General features: G+C 46.0%; 1 protein-coding gene across 1 annotated transcript in view; it reads right to left on the bottom strand.

Moving 5' to 3' along the window:
* The window catches only part of PTGIS (prostaglandin I2 synthase), a 146,003-nt gene that overhangs the window by 91,252 nt on the left and 37,912 nt on the right, over positions 1 to 16,839 (bottom strand). Inside the window, exons 2-3 of the mRNA XM_063958886.1 lie at positions 15,184 to 15,307; positions 2,386 to 2,564 (exon numbers count right to left, since the gene is read on the bottom strand). Of these exons, the coding sequence (XP_063814956.1) occupies positions 2,386 to 2,564; positions 15,184 to 15,307 (303 nt within the window). The remainder of the gene's footprint in view (positions 1 to 2,385; positions 2,565 to 15,183; positions 15,308 to 16,839) is intronic.

The raw sequence follows: 16,839 nt of genomic DNA, 5'->3' as shown, positions 1-16,839 counted from the left end.
TTGGTAGACATCTGACTTACACTCTGGGAACAAACTCTGTGGGGGTTAGACACCCCTAGCACCCCTAGGGGTGGGGCAGCAGCACAGAGTATTTCAGGAGACAGCATAACTCCCGAATTCCTGGACCAATTTACAACAAACTTGGGACACATATGACTTACACTCTGGGAACAAACACTGTGGAGGTAACACACCACTAACACCCCTAGGGGTGGGCCAGCAGCACACACTATATCAGGACACGCATGATATGTCAGTGATGACAGGGCTGCATGTGACAGGACCAGTGACATGATGTGAGGAGGGGAATGGAGGTAGCACAAACCCACACACTGAGAGTTATATAGTGGAAGTAGCATGGTCCCCCAGCAGCACAGAGTATATCAGGAGATACATAATGTGCTGCGCTATATAAGAAACTGAAAAAAATCGATAATTTCACAGGGGCACTGACGTGATGTGAGGAGGGGAATAGAGGCAGCAGGAAGCCAAAAAGGGGTCCGGCCACTACACAAAGTGCGTCAGGGAAGCAAGATATGCCTATATACTAGATCTCCAACCAGCGTATATTAACAAACAACTATCATTCTAATTTACCATCCCCATCCCGTAGCAAAGAACAGGTCTTCAGCTATCTACAATGTTATTTATACTGTGTGTTTTTAATATTTACATTTATTTTTGTAAACAGACATCCTTAAAATCCAGGGCAACGCCGGGTACTCCAGCTAGTTATACATAAATTGTCTCATTAATGTCTCACACAAAATAGCAGCTTATGTTAATGGTTAAGGATAGTGATGTGACACAACTGCTGTGCATACTGGAGGTTATGGTCAGTGATGTTGGAGATAAAATCACTGCTTTTATTGATACAGTGGTCTATGGGCCTAATTCAAGGTTGATTGCAAAACATTTTCCTCTAATGGGCAAAACCATGTGCACTGCAGGTGGGGCAAATGTAACATGTGCAGAGAGAGTTAAATTTGGGTGGGGTGTGTTTAAAATGAAATCTAAATTGCAGTGTAAAAATAAAGCAGCCAATACTGTATTTACCCTGCACAGAAGCAATATAACCCACCCAAATCTCTCTCTCTGCACATGTTATATCTGCCCCAACTGCAGTGCACATGGTTTTGCCCATTAGGGGAAAATTTATTTTGCAACCAACCTTCAATTAGGCCCTATGACTGGTGTTTGTGATTATCATGTTTCATCAATTTTTAGATTGTCATTTGGTAAAAGGAAGAAAAGTCTTCCGCCATCACATTCCATCAGGTTTTCCTCGCCTCTGTTCCCTATAAAGTCCTATCAGATGCCTCTGGATCTGGTTCTCAGGGACAGATACTGACTCTGGTAGGGAAGTATTCACATTATACAGTTCTGAAAGATACTGTGCCAGAAACGAAACAATGGGATAAATGACCCCTTTGCTGTCACACACTGGACCTGCCACAGCCCCTAAATAGGGCTGTCTTAACAGCAGTGTAGGTCCCTGGGAACAGCAATGCACTGGGTCCCCTAGCCATACTCTAGTGGTATGGTGAGAAGGTGCTATCAGCGGCAGCTTTGATGTCCCTTGGGCGGTATGGGGTGTTCTATCTTCCGCTCAGCATGTAGGACCTGGAGCAGTAATTTCTGCTAATTACTCCTTTACTGCAAAGATGGGGTGGGAGGGAGAACAGTAAGCTGTAGAAGGGGGCATTGGACTGAATGAAGGGGCCCCGGTACATGACTTCCAGGATGGTAGGGGATGGGTGGATAGTGTGCTTAGTATTCATCATTTTCTGGTGGGAGGGCATCCGGCTTGTCTGCAGATATCTCAAGTTCCTGGAAACAGATTTCTTAGTTTTAAATGGGGTTTAAAATTAGGGAGTCCCACCTTTCAGGAGGTACTGGGGACTTGGGGATCAGATTTCAGGAGCCAGGAGCAATCCACCGATGAAAATATAAAACTGCATACCAGGCATGTGGAGCTGGAGCAGGGAGCAGCTGTTGGAAGGCTGATATCTCTGGTTCTGGGCATAGTAGAGACAAGCTGCCAGTGTTTACTGAAAGGAGATAGTCCCAGCTTTTGGGATATACCCTCAGAAAAACTCTAAGTCAGACAGAACCCGAGATATATGACTGGGAAGAGCAATTAACAGACTTGGATGGGGACCACTGCTTTGAAGTTAGATATCTCCGGTTCCTCATGGCCGATTTTCAAAAATCTGGTACCCCTGGAAATAGGGGACCCTCAGCTATTTGTTTAGAGCCCTTATACACCTGGGGCCCTTGGTCAAGTGCCCATTGAGCCTATACGAAAAGACGGCCATGCCCCTGAATAACCTATAGTTTTACTACAGTTTCCTGTTATTTCTTAGTTACATAGTTAATACTTACAATCTAAGCATCGCCTTCTCTGCTGCCACATCATATTCAGGGAGTCTGACATCAAACATTCTTTCCATTAAAATTTTTGCATATTTCTCAAAATCCAGTTTGTCTTTTGACTCCAGGACAACATTATCATAGGAATGGGGATCCAACAGTACGGTAACAAATTTCCCAGCAACCTGAACCTACCAGGAACAAACAGGAGAGATTGCTATATGATATATGTGAACGGAGTGAGGTATTGTATGCTAAACAAGTGTCTGGAAGCAAAATATCCTCAAGTACTGGACTTGTCTTATGTCATATTAATGTTACATTCTCACAGATTGCAATCAAACAACACATACTGCTAAATTTTTTAAAAATTGTTCAATATTTTAATAAAGCGTACTGTATATATAGGTTATTTATTTTTATTTAATTTTTAGTAGTTGAACTAAAAGCCCAAACCTGATTAGCCGGGTGTACAGATCCCGAGACTTATGCATAGAACCCTAAGCGTAACATCACTTTAGAAGCTGAGTAAGGATCCCAATGGTCGGGATCACGGCAGTCTACATACCGACACTGGAATCCTGACACAGTGGCCCAGTCTCGTTCAGGATCCCGGGTGTTGGAATGCTGGCATCCCACCTGGGATCACAAACCCGGCGCCAGCATCCCAACACCCGGGATCCTGAACGAGACTGGGCCACTGGAGAGGTAGCAGCGGAGTGGGGGAGGTTAGATTTAGGTTGCAGGGAAGGGAGGGATAGGTTTAGGCACCGCTTGGGAGGGATAGGGTTAGGTTGTGTGTGTGTGTGTGTGGGGGGGGGGGGGGGGTTAGGTTTAGGCTGCGGGAGGGTTAGGTTTAGACACCCCTGGGGAGGGATAAGGTAAGGCTGCTATTAGGTTTAGGCACCAACAGGGAGGGTTAAGGTTAGGCTGCGGGGGGAAGGGGGGTGTTATAGGTTTAGGCTGCAGGAAAGGGGAGGATTAGGTATTCTGACTGCCGGCATCCCACCCGTTGGCATTTTGGACCCAACACCCTGATTCTACTATAGGCTTTCTCAGTACACACATAACAGGTACTCTTGTCACAAATTTTCCTGCGTACTATAAGTTCCTTATAAATAGCTTCACGTGTCATCCTCCTCTTGGTATTCTCATTATCACATACATCCAGTGGCGGCTGCAGCGCCATCCAAAATGTGCAGGGGGGGAGCTGGCCAGGATATACGAACATACATGTGAAGTTGTATGTCCTGACTTCCTTCCCAGGGGATCCGCTGCCGCAGCACTGAACTCACCGCTCAGCCTGTTAATCATCATTTAGTCCGTCCCTGGATTCTCATTGGCTGGCTTCACAGCAATCCGAGGGCAGGCTAAATGATGCTTGACGCGGCAGATATCTGCTGCTGTCCCTACTTCTTACGTCCTGTGGGTCCTTAATATTTGTGGGTACCCCCCCCCCCCCAATGGGAGGTTTCAGGGGATATACCACAAATATTATTTTATAAATAGCCCCCCAAGTCTCTTATCCAATGAAGTATGGATGTATTTTGATATTGGTGCTGCTCTGATGCTGTACATTGATATGCTTACATGCCTAAGCTCATGAATGTCAGGAAGTTGATGCCTCTCCATCATTCCATCCACTACTGCATTGTACTTGTGGGGAATTTGCTATGAAATGCATTATTGTGACCCATTTTAAGTTCCCGCAAATTATTTTTGGTATGTGCCGTGGTCATGTGATTCATGGTGCCATGTCCCTCACAGTTGGCTTTTTGGACCTCCCCCTCCAGAATCTCTCAGAGGAAAGTCCCACAACTATGTTACTATATCATGAAATATGTCCAGTCCTATACAGTATTTGGCGTTGGTTCAATTCAAATATTTATACTTTATATTTCTGATTATGGAACATTGCTTATGTAAACAGATCATGCTCTTTTGGTAAGTCAGTGCTCATTATTAATATAGTATTTTGGTCCACTTATTATGATGCTCCTCTTTAAAACTGTACCTGTCCACTGGATCCCCTCAGTCATGCTTTATATAAGAGGCATGTTCTAGCTGTATTTAAGAAGAAGAAAAAAGCAATAAAGGGGGTGATATAAGTGGTGGAGGGAAAGCATTTCAAGTTTTTACAGTTTCTACTATATTGCATTTTGGAAAAGTGGGAGTGGATTGATATGGAGCCTTTGTTAATGTTCTATGTTCTGTGTGATGCAGACAGTGCAGTACCTACAGTATATATTGCTTTCTGGGTCAGTTCTACAGTTGGTGACCGCTTTTATGTAGCATTCTGGGAAATCCTGGCCATTATATAGAATGCTCAGATGGAGAGTTGGCTGTGTTGATGTACCTGAGCTAATTTTAGTAGTCTTAATGGAAGTACTTCTATAGTCTGTGTGCGGTTTTGTGAACCAGTAAAACCAGCTAATGGTGTTCCTTCTATTGAGTGACATTATACAAGTGTGTAGAAAAAAAGGTATTTAATACTGTGTATGCACAATGCTACCTGCATTATCTGGTTAATAATTTTGTTATATCAGATCTATAAAGTTACATTTCCCATAATACCATATGCCAAATATGATGCAGTGGCACAGCCAAGCTTCAAGTCTATTATACCTCTTTCAGACTAAAGGGGGGTACTCACGGAGCGATCACTGCTTAAAATCTAAGCATTCTGACTAGAATAGAATGTGTGTACCCTCACAGCGACAGCGATGCGCAGCCCCGCGCATCGCTATCGCTGGTGCTAGATTGGCCTGCATGCAGGCCAATCTAGCAGGTCGCTCATTTCACCCGCTGGGTGAAATGAGCGCCCCCATCTCCCCCCGCACGCTCAGCACACATCGTGCTGTGATGAGCGGCGGTAAAGATGTGTGCTGAGCGGTTCGCTCAACACACATCTCTCCCGCATCGGCTGGTGAGTACTGGCCTTTACAGAGCCAGATCGCACCTGGGAATTTGCACATGGGTGTTACCTGGGTGTGACACGGCTTGAGACTCCTTTCAGACTTGCGGTCTGACCCGGAAAATTGCCGTGTTGGTGGCGTCACTTCTGACGCTACAGGAGGTAGCATTTGGAGATGATCATAACCAAGCGCCTCCTCCTCCTATGCAGAGAACGGGTGCCAGGTCGCTTTGACCCAGCTTACCCGTTCACACTGCACGCATCCTGGGTCGATTCAGGCTTCAACCCAGGTCGCAACCTGGGATGAAATGCCGGGGTGTTCGACCCGGGATATTGTTTAAGGACCCTTTCAGACTAAGCAGAATCTCGGGTTGATGTGCATTCACGTGCAATAATCCGGGAAATTTTTACTAGTCTGAAAGGGGTATAAGTAATAGCTCACAGTTATGTTTTGTGACATCAATCGTCTGTTTTGTTTGGGATGCACAGATTAAGGCTATACGGAATAGTACTACTTAGCAGGGGTGTAGCAGGGTGTACTTTTCAGTGGTGTGTTTACTGTTTAACCAATATTATAGGCTTAGCATATCCATATCTCACAATGGTGGGGGCTTAGTGCTTGTTCGGAGGGCAGAGCTAAACACCAGGATATAGTCTGCACTTGTGCTGCGGGGACCCATTTCCTATGGTTCATAGAAGACCCTCAGTGAGTACGCTCATTCCCCCTACATGACATCACTACTTGCAGTGAGGAAAGATGTGTAGTGCCAGAATGTAAACTATACTGTCCCTCCTCCACTTTGTAGGATTTGTTTGTTTTCACAGCTAAAAGCTTTGTCATTGTTACTAAATCTTCTCTTTAAGCTAGACATATTTTGAAAATGAGTTGTAGTTTTTTCTACATGGTAGTGTCCTTTTTGAATACAAACACCACAGGTTTCTCTTGTATGCGAAACTTAGATCAAAGATACGTTAAGTAGAAGCACATTCAGTAGGCCCCACTGAAATGCCTTTGGGATTAACAATGACGCATGCAGCGCCTGATTGACATGTTGTTCAGCTCTGGAGTGTTTGGTAAATTGACATCACGCCATAGTCACCATTATCAGTTATTTATTCAGTATAACCTAATTTCAATGAAATGACGACACAAAATAATATATATTATTATCTCCGCCCAATGAAAGAGCAGCAACAACAACAACAACCATAACCATTTAATACCTGGGTCTGTTTTGTCCTTCCCATTTCTTAGTGGTGGTATTTATATTCAAGTAAATAAACTTTGTGATGTTTCTGTCTGTAGTCACAACAATGCATGCTTTAATCACCAGTATGCCCAAACCATTACTGGCTTCCAGGAGCATGTGATGTTGGTACCTGGTGTTCCACAAGTTTTATTAATGTTTATGTTCATACCTAACTCTGACTCCCACAGTCCTGGGAAAGCAGAACTAGAAAGAGCTCCAATGCTGAATGTGTTAGGCGCCGGGGTCCGCATGTCCGCGCGGCCCGGCGCCTAGCAACTAGGGACGCCGTGCGCGTTCAGCCGCCGGCTCCCTAGCAACGCTAGACGCCGGGCGCGCTGAGCCGCACGGACCCTAGCAACGGGGACGCCACGGGCGGACCGCGTTCCCCGTTGCAGGGCCTAATTAACAAGCACACACACTTGTCCTCTGGCCGTGCAGCAAGGCAGCTGCACGGCATTTATTCCCAATCAGGCTCTAAGCAGCTGATTGGAGGACTCCCTGTTAAATACCTTCCCAGTACTTCTCACAGACGCCGGTAATAGCTTCCTGCATGCTGCTTTGGTTTGCTGAGAGTCTGTTCCAGTCCTGCTGTATCCGGTCATTCCTGTCCTCAGAAGTCCTGTATTCGGGAGTTGTCATCTCATCCCAGGAAGTCGTTTGGTCCCAGTTGTCCTGACTGATCACCTTTGTATATCGAGTGGTGTTCCGTGAGTTGCGGCTCTGCTGTGTGTTGCGGCTCAGCCGCTTTATCTTTATTTTCTGTTTTTGGAGCATTTGCTGAGGGTTCCGCTTCCACAATTCCTCTCTGGAACCCGGCGGTGCTGGGTAGGAGAAGTGGACAAGTGGATATTTTGGTTGTCCTTTTCCCTGGCGGTGTTTCCGCACATATTCTAGTTTTAAGTTAGCTTGTAGCCCCTGGCCTGGTTGTTTAGTCAGAGGGCCCCTTGTTATCACCCTGTCTCGGATTTCCCTTTGTCTCTCTTTAAGACCTGGGGGGGCATCGGAGTTGGGCAGACATAATCCGCCCTTCAAACGCGGCTGCCATGGGCTCAAGCAACCATAGTCTCGCAGGGGATTTCCGACAGCACGGGTGAGACAACGGAGTTAGGGTGCCAGGGGCTATTTTCCATTCCCGCTCCCTTCCCCAGCATATCGTTCCAGTGCTCCGGTCCTCGCAAAAAGATCTCCTCAGACCAGAGTGCTGGAATCATAACATTATTACCGGCCATACCAAAAAATTAAAATTAAACAGGGCTTTAATTTTTTCCTCTCATTCAGTTTTTGTTAAAAATTTTTGGCCTCATGAATCCGACAGGTTTAGGGCCAAACCCTGGCCAGCTCTTAGTCAATCAGATTCAAGAACTTACTCAGATGGTTCAGGATCTTTCTCTTCGGGTGAGGTCGCAGGAAGATCTTTTGCGAGCCTCCCCAAAGGTAGTCCCTGAACCAAAGATGCATTTGCCTGACCGTTTTTCTGGCGATAGAAAATAATTTTTTAGTTTTAAAGAATCCTGTAAACTTTATTTCCGTTTAAGACCTACTTCCTCTGGTTCTGAATCTCAGCGGGTTGGGATTATTATTTCTTTACTCCAGGGGGATCCTCAGACCTGGGCGTTCGGTTTAAGGGCAGAGGATCCTGCGTTGTTGTCAGTAGACGCTTTCTTTAAGTCTTTAGGGCTTTTGTATGATGACCCAGATAGAGAGGCGTCCGCTGAAAGTCAGCTGCGCGCTCTCAAACAAGGAAGAAATCCTGCAGAGGTTTATTGTACTGAATTTCGCCGTTGGTCGAACGACTGTGGCTGGAATGACCCAGCCCTGCGCAGTCAGTTTCGCCTCGGCTTATCAGAGTCTATTAAAGACAGTCTCCTCCAGTACCCCGCTCCTGAGACTCTCGATAAACTCATGGAGCTTTCTATTAAGATTGATCGTCGTCTCAGAGAGCGGAGGGCTGAAAGAGGAACACCTGTAAGGTCAAGTCCTTGTGTTTATTCCATTCCAGAAGACGTAGAGGAGCCCATGCAGATGGGTCTCTCCCGGCTGTCTCCTGAGGAAAGGGCCAGAAGGCAAAATTCCGGTCTTTGTTTGTACTGTGGTGGTAAGGGACATTTTGCTCGTAACTGTCCGAACAAGTCGGGAAACGCTTTGACCAGGTGAATTGTGAGGGGGTTCACCTAGGTCTGCAGCTTATCTCCTCGAATAACTCTATTTTAGTCCCAGTTAAGGTTTCCTTTGGCAGCCTCAGTTCTTTGGTGTCGGCTTTTGTTGACAGTGGAGCTGCAGGAAACTTTATGGATTTAACTTGGGCTAAGGCCTTAGGCGTTCCTCAGTTACCATTGGGTAGGTGTGTCACCATGCATGGCTTAGATGGGAGTCCGCTTTCCAACGGGGTTATTACTCACCGTACACCTCCCGTAGTACTTACAGTAGGAGCTTTACATTCCGAAAAGATCGAGTTCTATCTAACACATTGCCCAGCAGTTCCAGTTGTTCTGGGTCACCCTTGGCTGGCCTTTCATAATCCCACCATTGATTGGAGGTCCGGGGAGATTTCACAATGGGGTACTTTTTGTGCTAAGGAATGTATTTCATTTCCAGTTAGAGTAGCAGCTATCATTCCAGAACTCATTCCTGTGGAATACCAGGAGTTTGCCGATGTATTCTCCAAAGGCAATGCGGACATTCTGCCTCCCCATCGGCCTTATGATTGTGCTATTGAGCTAATCCCTGGTGCCGCATTGCCAAAGGGGAGATTATATGCATTGTCCGGGCCAGAAACTTCGGCTATGAATGACTATGTTCAGGAGAGCTTACAGAAAGGTTTTATTAGACCATCAAAATCCCCTTTAAGTGCTGGTTTTTTCTTTGTGGAGAAAAAGGATGGCTCGCTTAGACCATGCATAGATTTTAGAGCCTTGAATAAAATCTCAGTCAAAAACACCTATCCTTTGCCGTTGATTTCTGTACTCTTTGATCAGTTACGTTCTGCTGTGATTTTTTCTAAAATTGACCTGAGAGGAGCTTACAACCTCATCCGAATTAAATCTGGAGATGAGTGGAAGACGGCTTTCAGTACTCAGTCGGGTCACTACGAATACCTGGTGATGCCGTTCGGCCTGTCTAATGCTCCAGCAGTTTTTCAAGACCTCATTAACGATGTGCTCCGTGACTTCCTAGGGAAATTTGTGGTCGTTTATTTAGACGACATCTTGATTTTTTCTGAATCGATGGAACAACATATCATCCAGGTGCGTCTGGTTCTTCAAAAGTTACGTGAGAATCATTTATATGCCAAGCTGGAGAAGTGTGAATTTCACGTCACGAAAGTATCTTTTTTAGGGTACATAATTTCCCCTCAGGGATTTTCCATGGAACCTAAGAAGCTTCAGGCCATCCTTAATTGGGCGCAACCCACCAATTTAAAAGCAATTCAGCGCTTTTTAGGGTTTGCGAATTATTATAGGAGGTTCATTCATTCTTTTTCTGACCTGGTTGCTCCCATTGTGGCTCTGACAAAGAAAGGAGCAGATCCTACCAACTGGTCGCATGAAGCTGAGTTGTCCTTCCGGGCCCTGAAATAAGCCTTTGTCTCAGCTCCAGTCCTCAGACATCCTAATCCGGAATTGCCCTTTGTTGTGGAGGTTGATGCCTCAGAGGTTGGAGTGGGGGCTGTCCTTTCTCAAAAGGATCCGGTGTCTTTGGACTTACATCCTTGTGCCTTTATGTCCAGGAAGTTCTCCTCCGCTGAATCCAATTATGACGTTAGTAATCGGGAGTTACTGGCGGTAAAGTGGGCTTTTGAGGAGTGGAGGCATTGGCTGGAAGGAGCAAAGCATACTATTTCGGTATTGACTGACCATAAGAACCTGCAATACATTGAATCAGCTAAACGGCTTAATGCCCGGCAGGCACGTTGGGCATTATTTTTTACTCGTTTCAAATTTATAATCACTTTCAGGCCTGGTTCCAAGAATACTAAAGCTGATGCCCTGTCACGTAGTTTTCTTCCGGTTCACAATAACAATCCTGTTGTTACCCCAATACTTCCATCTTCGGTCATCCGGGCAGGCCTCACACAGGATTTATTTACCCAGTTAAACCAGCTTCAACACCAAGCTCCTAGATTTACTCCTGCTGGTCGTCTTTACGTTCCTGAATTTTTGAGAGCTACTGTTTTAACTGAATTCCATGACAACAAGGTTTCAGGGCATCCGGGAATCTCTAAGACATTGGAGTTAGTCTCTCGCTCAGTATGGTGGCCTAGTATGTCTAAAGACGTTAGGGAATTTGTTTTTTCATGTCAGGATTTTGCACAGCATAAGGTTCCCCGTTCCTTGCCTATCGGGCAACTTATGCCCTTAAGTGTCCCTCTCAGGCCATGGTCTCATATTTCCATGGATTTTGTGGTTGACCTTCCCCTTTCAGCCGGATTCCGAGTCATATGGGTGGTAGTGGACCGTTTTAGTAAAATGGCTCATTTTATTGCTCTTCCCCGATTGCCTTCTGCTCAAGGGTTGGCAGTTTTGTTCCTCCGCCATGTGTTTAGGCTTCATGGGTTACCCACTGATATTGTTTCTGATCGGGGTCCACAATTCATCGCACAATTCTGGAGATGTTTTTGTGCTTCATTAAAGATGAAACTGTCATTAACATCCGGTTATCACCCACAATCCAACGGGCAAACCGAACGAGTTAACCAGTCATTAAAACAATATCTGCGCTTGTATTCAGCCAAACTCCAGAATGATTGGTCCGAGTTTCTTCCTTTGGCTGAATTTGCTTACAATAATTCCTGTCATTCCTCCACTAAAGAGTCTCCATTCTTTTCAGTTTTTGGTTTTCACTCCAGAGCTAATTCTTTTTTTCATCATTCTCCAGTCTCCTCGCTGGCATTGACCTCCCATCTCAGAGCAATTTGGAAAAAAGTGCACCTTGCTCTCAGAAAAGCGGCCTTTCGAGAAAATAAATTTTCTGACAGGCTCCGACGTCCTTGCACTTTTAAGGTGGGAGACAAGGTGTGGTTGTCAACTCGCAACATCAGGCTTCGACAATCCTCGGCTAGACTGGGACCCAAATTTATTGGACCATTTCTTATTATTAAAAGAGTCAACCCAGTTGCCTTTCGGCTACGTTTACCAAGATCTCTCAAGATTGGAAATACGTTTCATTGTTCCCTGTTGAAACAATACGTTTCTTCCAGTAGATTTCCTCGGAGGATCTCTCAGGGTAGGTCTCCAGTGGATGTACAGGGACAACAGGAGTTCTTGGTAGAGAAAGTTCTTAATTCCAAATTGTCCCGGGGTCGGCTTTATTTTTTAGTTCACTGGAAAGGCTATGGTCCGGAGGAAAGGTCTTGGGTCCTAGATAAGGATCTTCATGCCCCTAGGCTCAAGAGGGCATTTTTTTGGGAATTTCCTCAGAAGCCTGGCTTTAGGGGTTCCTTGACCCCTCCTCAAGGGGGGGGTACTGTTAGGCGCCGGGGTCCGCATGTCCGCGCGGCCCGGCGCCTAGCAACTAGGGACGCCGTGCGCGTTCAGCCGCCGGCTCCCTAGCAACGCTAGACGCCGGGCGCGCTGAGCCGCACGGACCCTAGCAACGGGGACGCCATGGGCGGACCGCGTTCCCCGTTGCAGGGCCTAATTAACAAGCACACACACTTGTCCTCTGGCCGTGCAGCAAGGCAGCTGCACGGCATTTATTCCCAATCAGGCTCTAAGCAGCTGATTGGAGGACTCCCTGTTAAATACCTTCCCAGTACTTCTCACAGACGCCGGTAATAGCTTCCTGCATGCTGCTTTGGTTTGCCGAGAGTCTGTTCCAGTCCTGCTGTATCCGGTCATTCCTGTCCTCAGAAGTCCTGTATTCGGGAGTTGTCATCTCATCCCAGGAAGTCGTTTGGTCCCAGTTGTCCTGACTGATCACCTTTGTATATCGAGTGGTGTTCCGTGAGTTGCAGCTCTGCCGTGTGTTGCGGCTCAGCCGCATTATCTTTATTTTCTGTTTTTGGAGCATTTGCGGAGGGTTCCGCTTCCACAAGTCCTCTCTGGAACCCGGCGGTGCTGGGTAGGAGAAGTGGACAAGTGGATATTTTGGTTGTCCTTTTCCCTGGCGGTGTTTCCGCACATATTCTAGTTTTAAGTTAGCTTGTAGCCCCTGGCCTGGTTGTTTAGTCAGAGGGCCCCTTGTTATCACCCTGTCTCGGATTTCCCTTTGTCTCTCTTTAAGACCTGGGGGGGCATCGGAGTTGGGCAGACATAATCCGCCCTTCAAACGCGGCTGCCATGGGCTCAAGCAACCATAGTCTCGCAGGGGATTTCCGACAGCACGGGTGAGACAACGGAGTTAGGGCGCCAGGGGCTATTTTCCATTCCCGCTCCCTTCCCCAGCATATCGTTCCAGTGCTCCAGTCCTCGCAAAAAGATCTCCTCAGACCAGAGTGCTGGAATCATAACAGAATGACTGTGTCCATAATTGAAAGCTCAGCCAATCACAAGCATTTTCCCACTCTGGGCCTTATTCAGGTTTGTTAGCAAACCCAAAAAGTTAGCAATTGGGCAAAACCATGTGCACTGCAGGTGGGGTAGATGTAACAAGCGCAGAGAGAGTTAGATTCTGCGTGGATGTCAAAATGTGATTGCACCCCGGGTAGATGCGATTTCATTTTGATTGACAGTGGCGGGCGTCAGGGGGGGACGGCATTGTTGCATTGCAGGGGTGTGGTCCGAACAACGGAGCATGTCCGGACCGTTTTAGGAGTGACTGCGTATACAGGGGAGCTAACGCTATGCCGGTGCCAGTAATGCATAGGACCTTATTCAGCATGGTTAGCAGATTCTGCTAAAAAGCATAATCTGCTACTGCTATCACTCGCATGCTGGGGGCTGCCAAGCGCAGGGCAAGACTGCCCAGCATACAAATGGCCGACCAGCGATGCGATCGCAGTTCAATTGTGATCACATTGCTGACCCCGCAAAACAAAGGTAGCCCCCTGTCTGCGCAGTCTAGCACCCTGCCGCCATGTTTTGCATCGCAGCACTGCAAATAGCTCCACCCCGCCCCCGTTCTTTCCACCCCACCCCTGAAACTCTGTGTCGCCGCCCCGCAAATGTCTCTGCTTGTCAACCAGACAGAGGCATTCGCGTTACTGAAATGTGATCACATCTCCCGGCCTTGCGCACTGCCCCTACAAATGGGGAAATGCGATCGCATCTCAGTAGCGTCTGCTACTGAATAAGGCCCATAGGCAATAGGCATATGTGGAAGAGAATACAGGAGGGATTGTATCTGTTGCAGTTACAAAGGTTTCCCTGCTACAATATAATAGTAAAATGAGGAACTGGAACTTAAAATGAGGAACTAGAACTTAAAATGGGGAACTGGAACTTACTAGCCTGTTTTGGGAGAGAGTCACACAAGTCACACATCACTAGTTCTTACTAATTGTGTAACTCTACTGCTGTCTCTGTAATCTCTCCACAACCTATATAATAGTACTCACTTCTGTTCATACGTCATGACAGCAATTCCATGAATATCCTGTAGGTAGTGCAATCTGCTGTGCTAGCTATAAATTGGTGAAATTAAAAAGTTGCAAAGTACAGTTATGTTATGTTATCTGTTTTGTGAGAACAATGAAACCTCAAAAAGTGGGAGAGGATATACACCAATCTCACCTGTGTCCTGGCACTATAGATACAAATAATATTATTACATTTTAAAATCTCAGACCTACTGCATGTGACACATGCCAGGAACAGGGAAGGAAGGTGTGGGGGTAATTCAATTGTCCCGTTTTGCTGTCATTAACTGTAACTACCCCCTTTTTTGCAGGCGCGAACGTGAAAACACAGTTCTCGGATTCTGTGTGTTTTTGCGTGAAATCAGAAAATTTTTCATGCAGCAAAAGCAAGGGGTAATTGAATTACCTAAAAAAAAATAAGTGCTGAAAAAGATAAAAAAATTGCTGTAAAGTCCCAGTCCCGTTCTTGAACAATTGAATTCCCCCCCTTAGTGTCATATAACTGACTTTCATGTATATTATCTAAGCTTATAACTTAAATCCACATGGTATTTTCATTTATGGATTTACCAGTAATTTATAAAGTAGTATTCCATTTATTTTATATTTTCTTGTAGTTATGTGATTGTGTTAATGTTGTTAAATACTGTATGTATAGGATATTAAAGGCCTGTTTCTGAGTTGGACACAGTGGAGTAATTGGATGCAGTTTATTGTTTTGTCCAGCCAGTTAGGGCGCACACAGAATTGGAGTTGGGATTGAGGTACACGGGAGACGCACAGTCTCTGAAATGTTTTGAGAATGGATTGGGTATTCCTGGGTGGTGACAGGGAGGTAGCGTAGTGGATGCATGGAGATGGTCTGTTTTATGGGTGTGTTATAGGAGTGTTGTGAGCATGTCGCTGAAAGCGTACAGAGAGGCACAGCTGCTCACATTGGAAGTCATACTCAGATGGAGAAACTGCACCTGCCATAGGGCATCAAGCGGTATGTCAGCGTCTATGGACACTGAAAGTGGGCATCTCAGTCTTTGCAATTTTGGATACACGTTTGTACATCAGGGCATTAGCATAACATAGCATTTTTCCAATACAAAGTATATAAAGCTGGTCATTCAGCTGGTACATACTGTGAATATGTTGCCATATTTTGTTTTCATACGTGTTAGAAATGTGGCAGCGTCTCTCCCAAACTCCAATGCATGGCCCAGCCAAGGAATATATCCGCAGTCCAGGGGCGGCTCATTCTGCTGTCTACAATGAGAGAAAAACACACCTTTAGTATGTCTGCAGTAAAAATATATCGGATAAATATGATAAACGTTTTTGTTTTTTTGTAGCTGTGACATTAATGGGTATCTGGGATCAGTAAGCGTGGTCTGATGCAGAGCATTTTTAGGGCAATATATCAGAAGTTTACAGTATCATGAACCCCAGAGTTCCAGGTTGCACTTCAGCTTGCTTCAGAATCCAGACTTATAGTTTATGTTCAAGGGCACAATGGAAGTTCCACCCTCTCACACAGTGATACCATGGGGCATAAAGAGCTCACCAGGGGAATACTGAGGTGGTAGGGGCATCTCTTCAGCCTGACAGCAGGCTAATTAGTAACTGCACCTGTAAGAGGCTGATATAAGGTGCGTCAGGGCTTTACTCAGGGTCTCACTACCTGGGGTAACAGGCAGCAGGCTTGTTATGAGACACTGTAATCAGGGCTGGCGCCACCACTAGACAGCTTTAGGCAGCTGCCTATGTGCGGTGGCACTTGAGGGGCGGCGACGCTGAACGGAAACAAAAAAATGAAGGTTATAACAGCCAGGACTATGTTGCGCTCACATCTCCGTGTTTACCCGATGTCAGATCTGCCGGGCGGGTGCTAGAGTGGAGCAGCTTTTCTGGGTCCTGTCCCCGCCTCCCCCTCCTGCCTCAGCTCTACCCCTTCCTTCCCCTGACCCGATGACTTGGGATAAGATCCACCTACTGTATGTCTGGACCACGGCGCAAGCCACGCAAGTTCTTGCCAAAGAGGAGGCCATGACCAGGGGGTGGCACCTTCAGCCAGGCGGCAAGGGCTTCCCAACCTCAAGCCGATCTGCCCCCTCTCCCAGCTAGCAGTGACCGGCGGCTGAAACGGGGAGTCCAAGTCCGGCAGCCACTACCCCAGGATTGCATCTTCAAGGGTAACATCCACTGTCCCCCCTCAAACAGACCAACATCCAGGAAAACTACGGTTAGTGCTTCGCACCTCATTCAAGTGACTGGCATGCCTAAAGAGTAATGTGTGAATGTATATAAATATATATATATATATATATATATATATATATAAAAGAAAAAACCCTTATCACGCGCTTCAAAAAGCAGCACATCATGGTGGAACCCCTGTTAGTGGGAACGAGGAAGAATGTAGAAAAAGAAAACCCAGAGGGCGCTAAAACATCAAAGGCATTTGTCCATAATAAAGTACAATTAAAAATTGCAGATATCCAAATGCTTCCAACCGTATTTCTACCGGTCTTGATTAAAATGCCAGCCTAGGGAGGCTATTCTGATATCTTAGGAACAGACGCTTGATTGTGCTCAGCCGGGTATTTTTCCTAAAAGATACCCTCTCACCAAAAAATGTAGACACCGAAAGACCTTCGATTAATAAAATTTCTTTGATGTTTATTTATAATGTCCAACATAAAATGTATAATGTGTGTTGATTTTTACATTATAAACAAGGTGTTTTTAGGAACAACCAAGTTACATCGAGACAGATGGAAACGTGAGTGCCACCAACC

The sequence above is a fragment of the Pseudophryne corroboree genome, chromosome 3, assembly GCF_028390025.1.
Source record: "Pseudophryne corroboree isolate aPseCor3 chromosome 3, aPseCor3.hap2, whole genome shotgun sequence".
NCBI classification, from domain to species: Eukaryota; Metazoa; Chordata; class Amphibia; order Anura; family Myobatrachidae; genus Pseudophryne; species Pseudophryne corroboree.
Note: the sequence above shows the minus strand (reverse complement) of the source record. Positions and strands in the feature narration are given on the sequence as shown.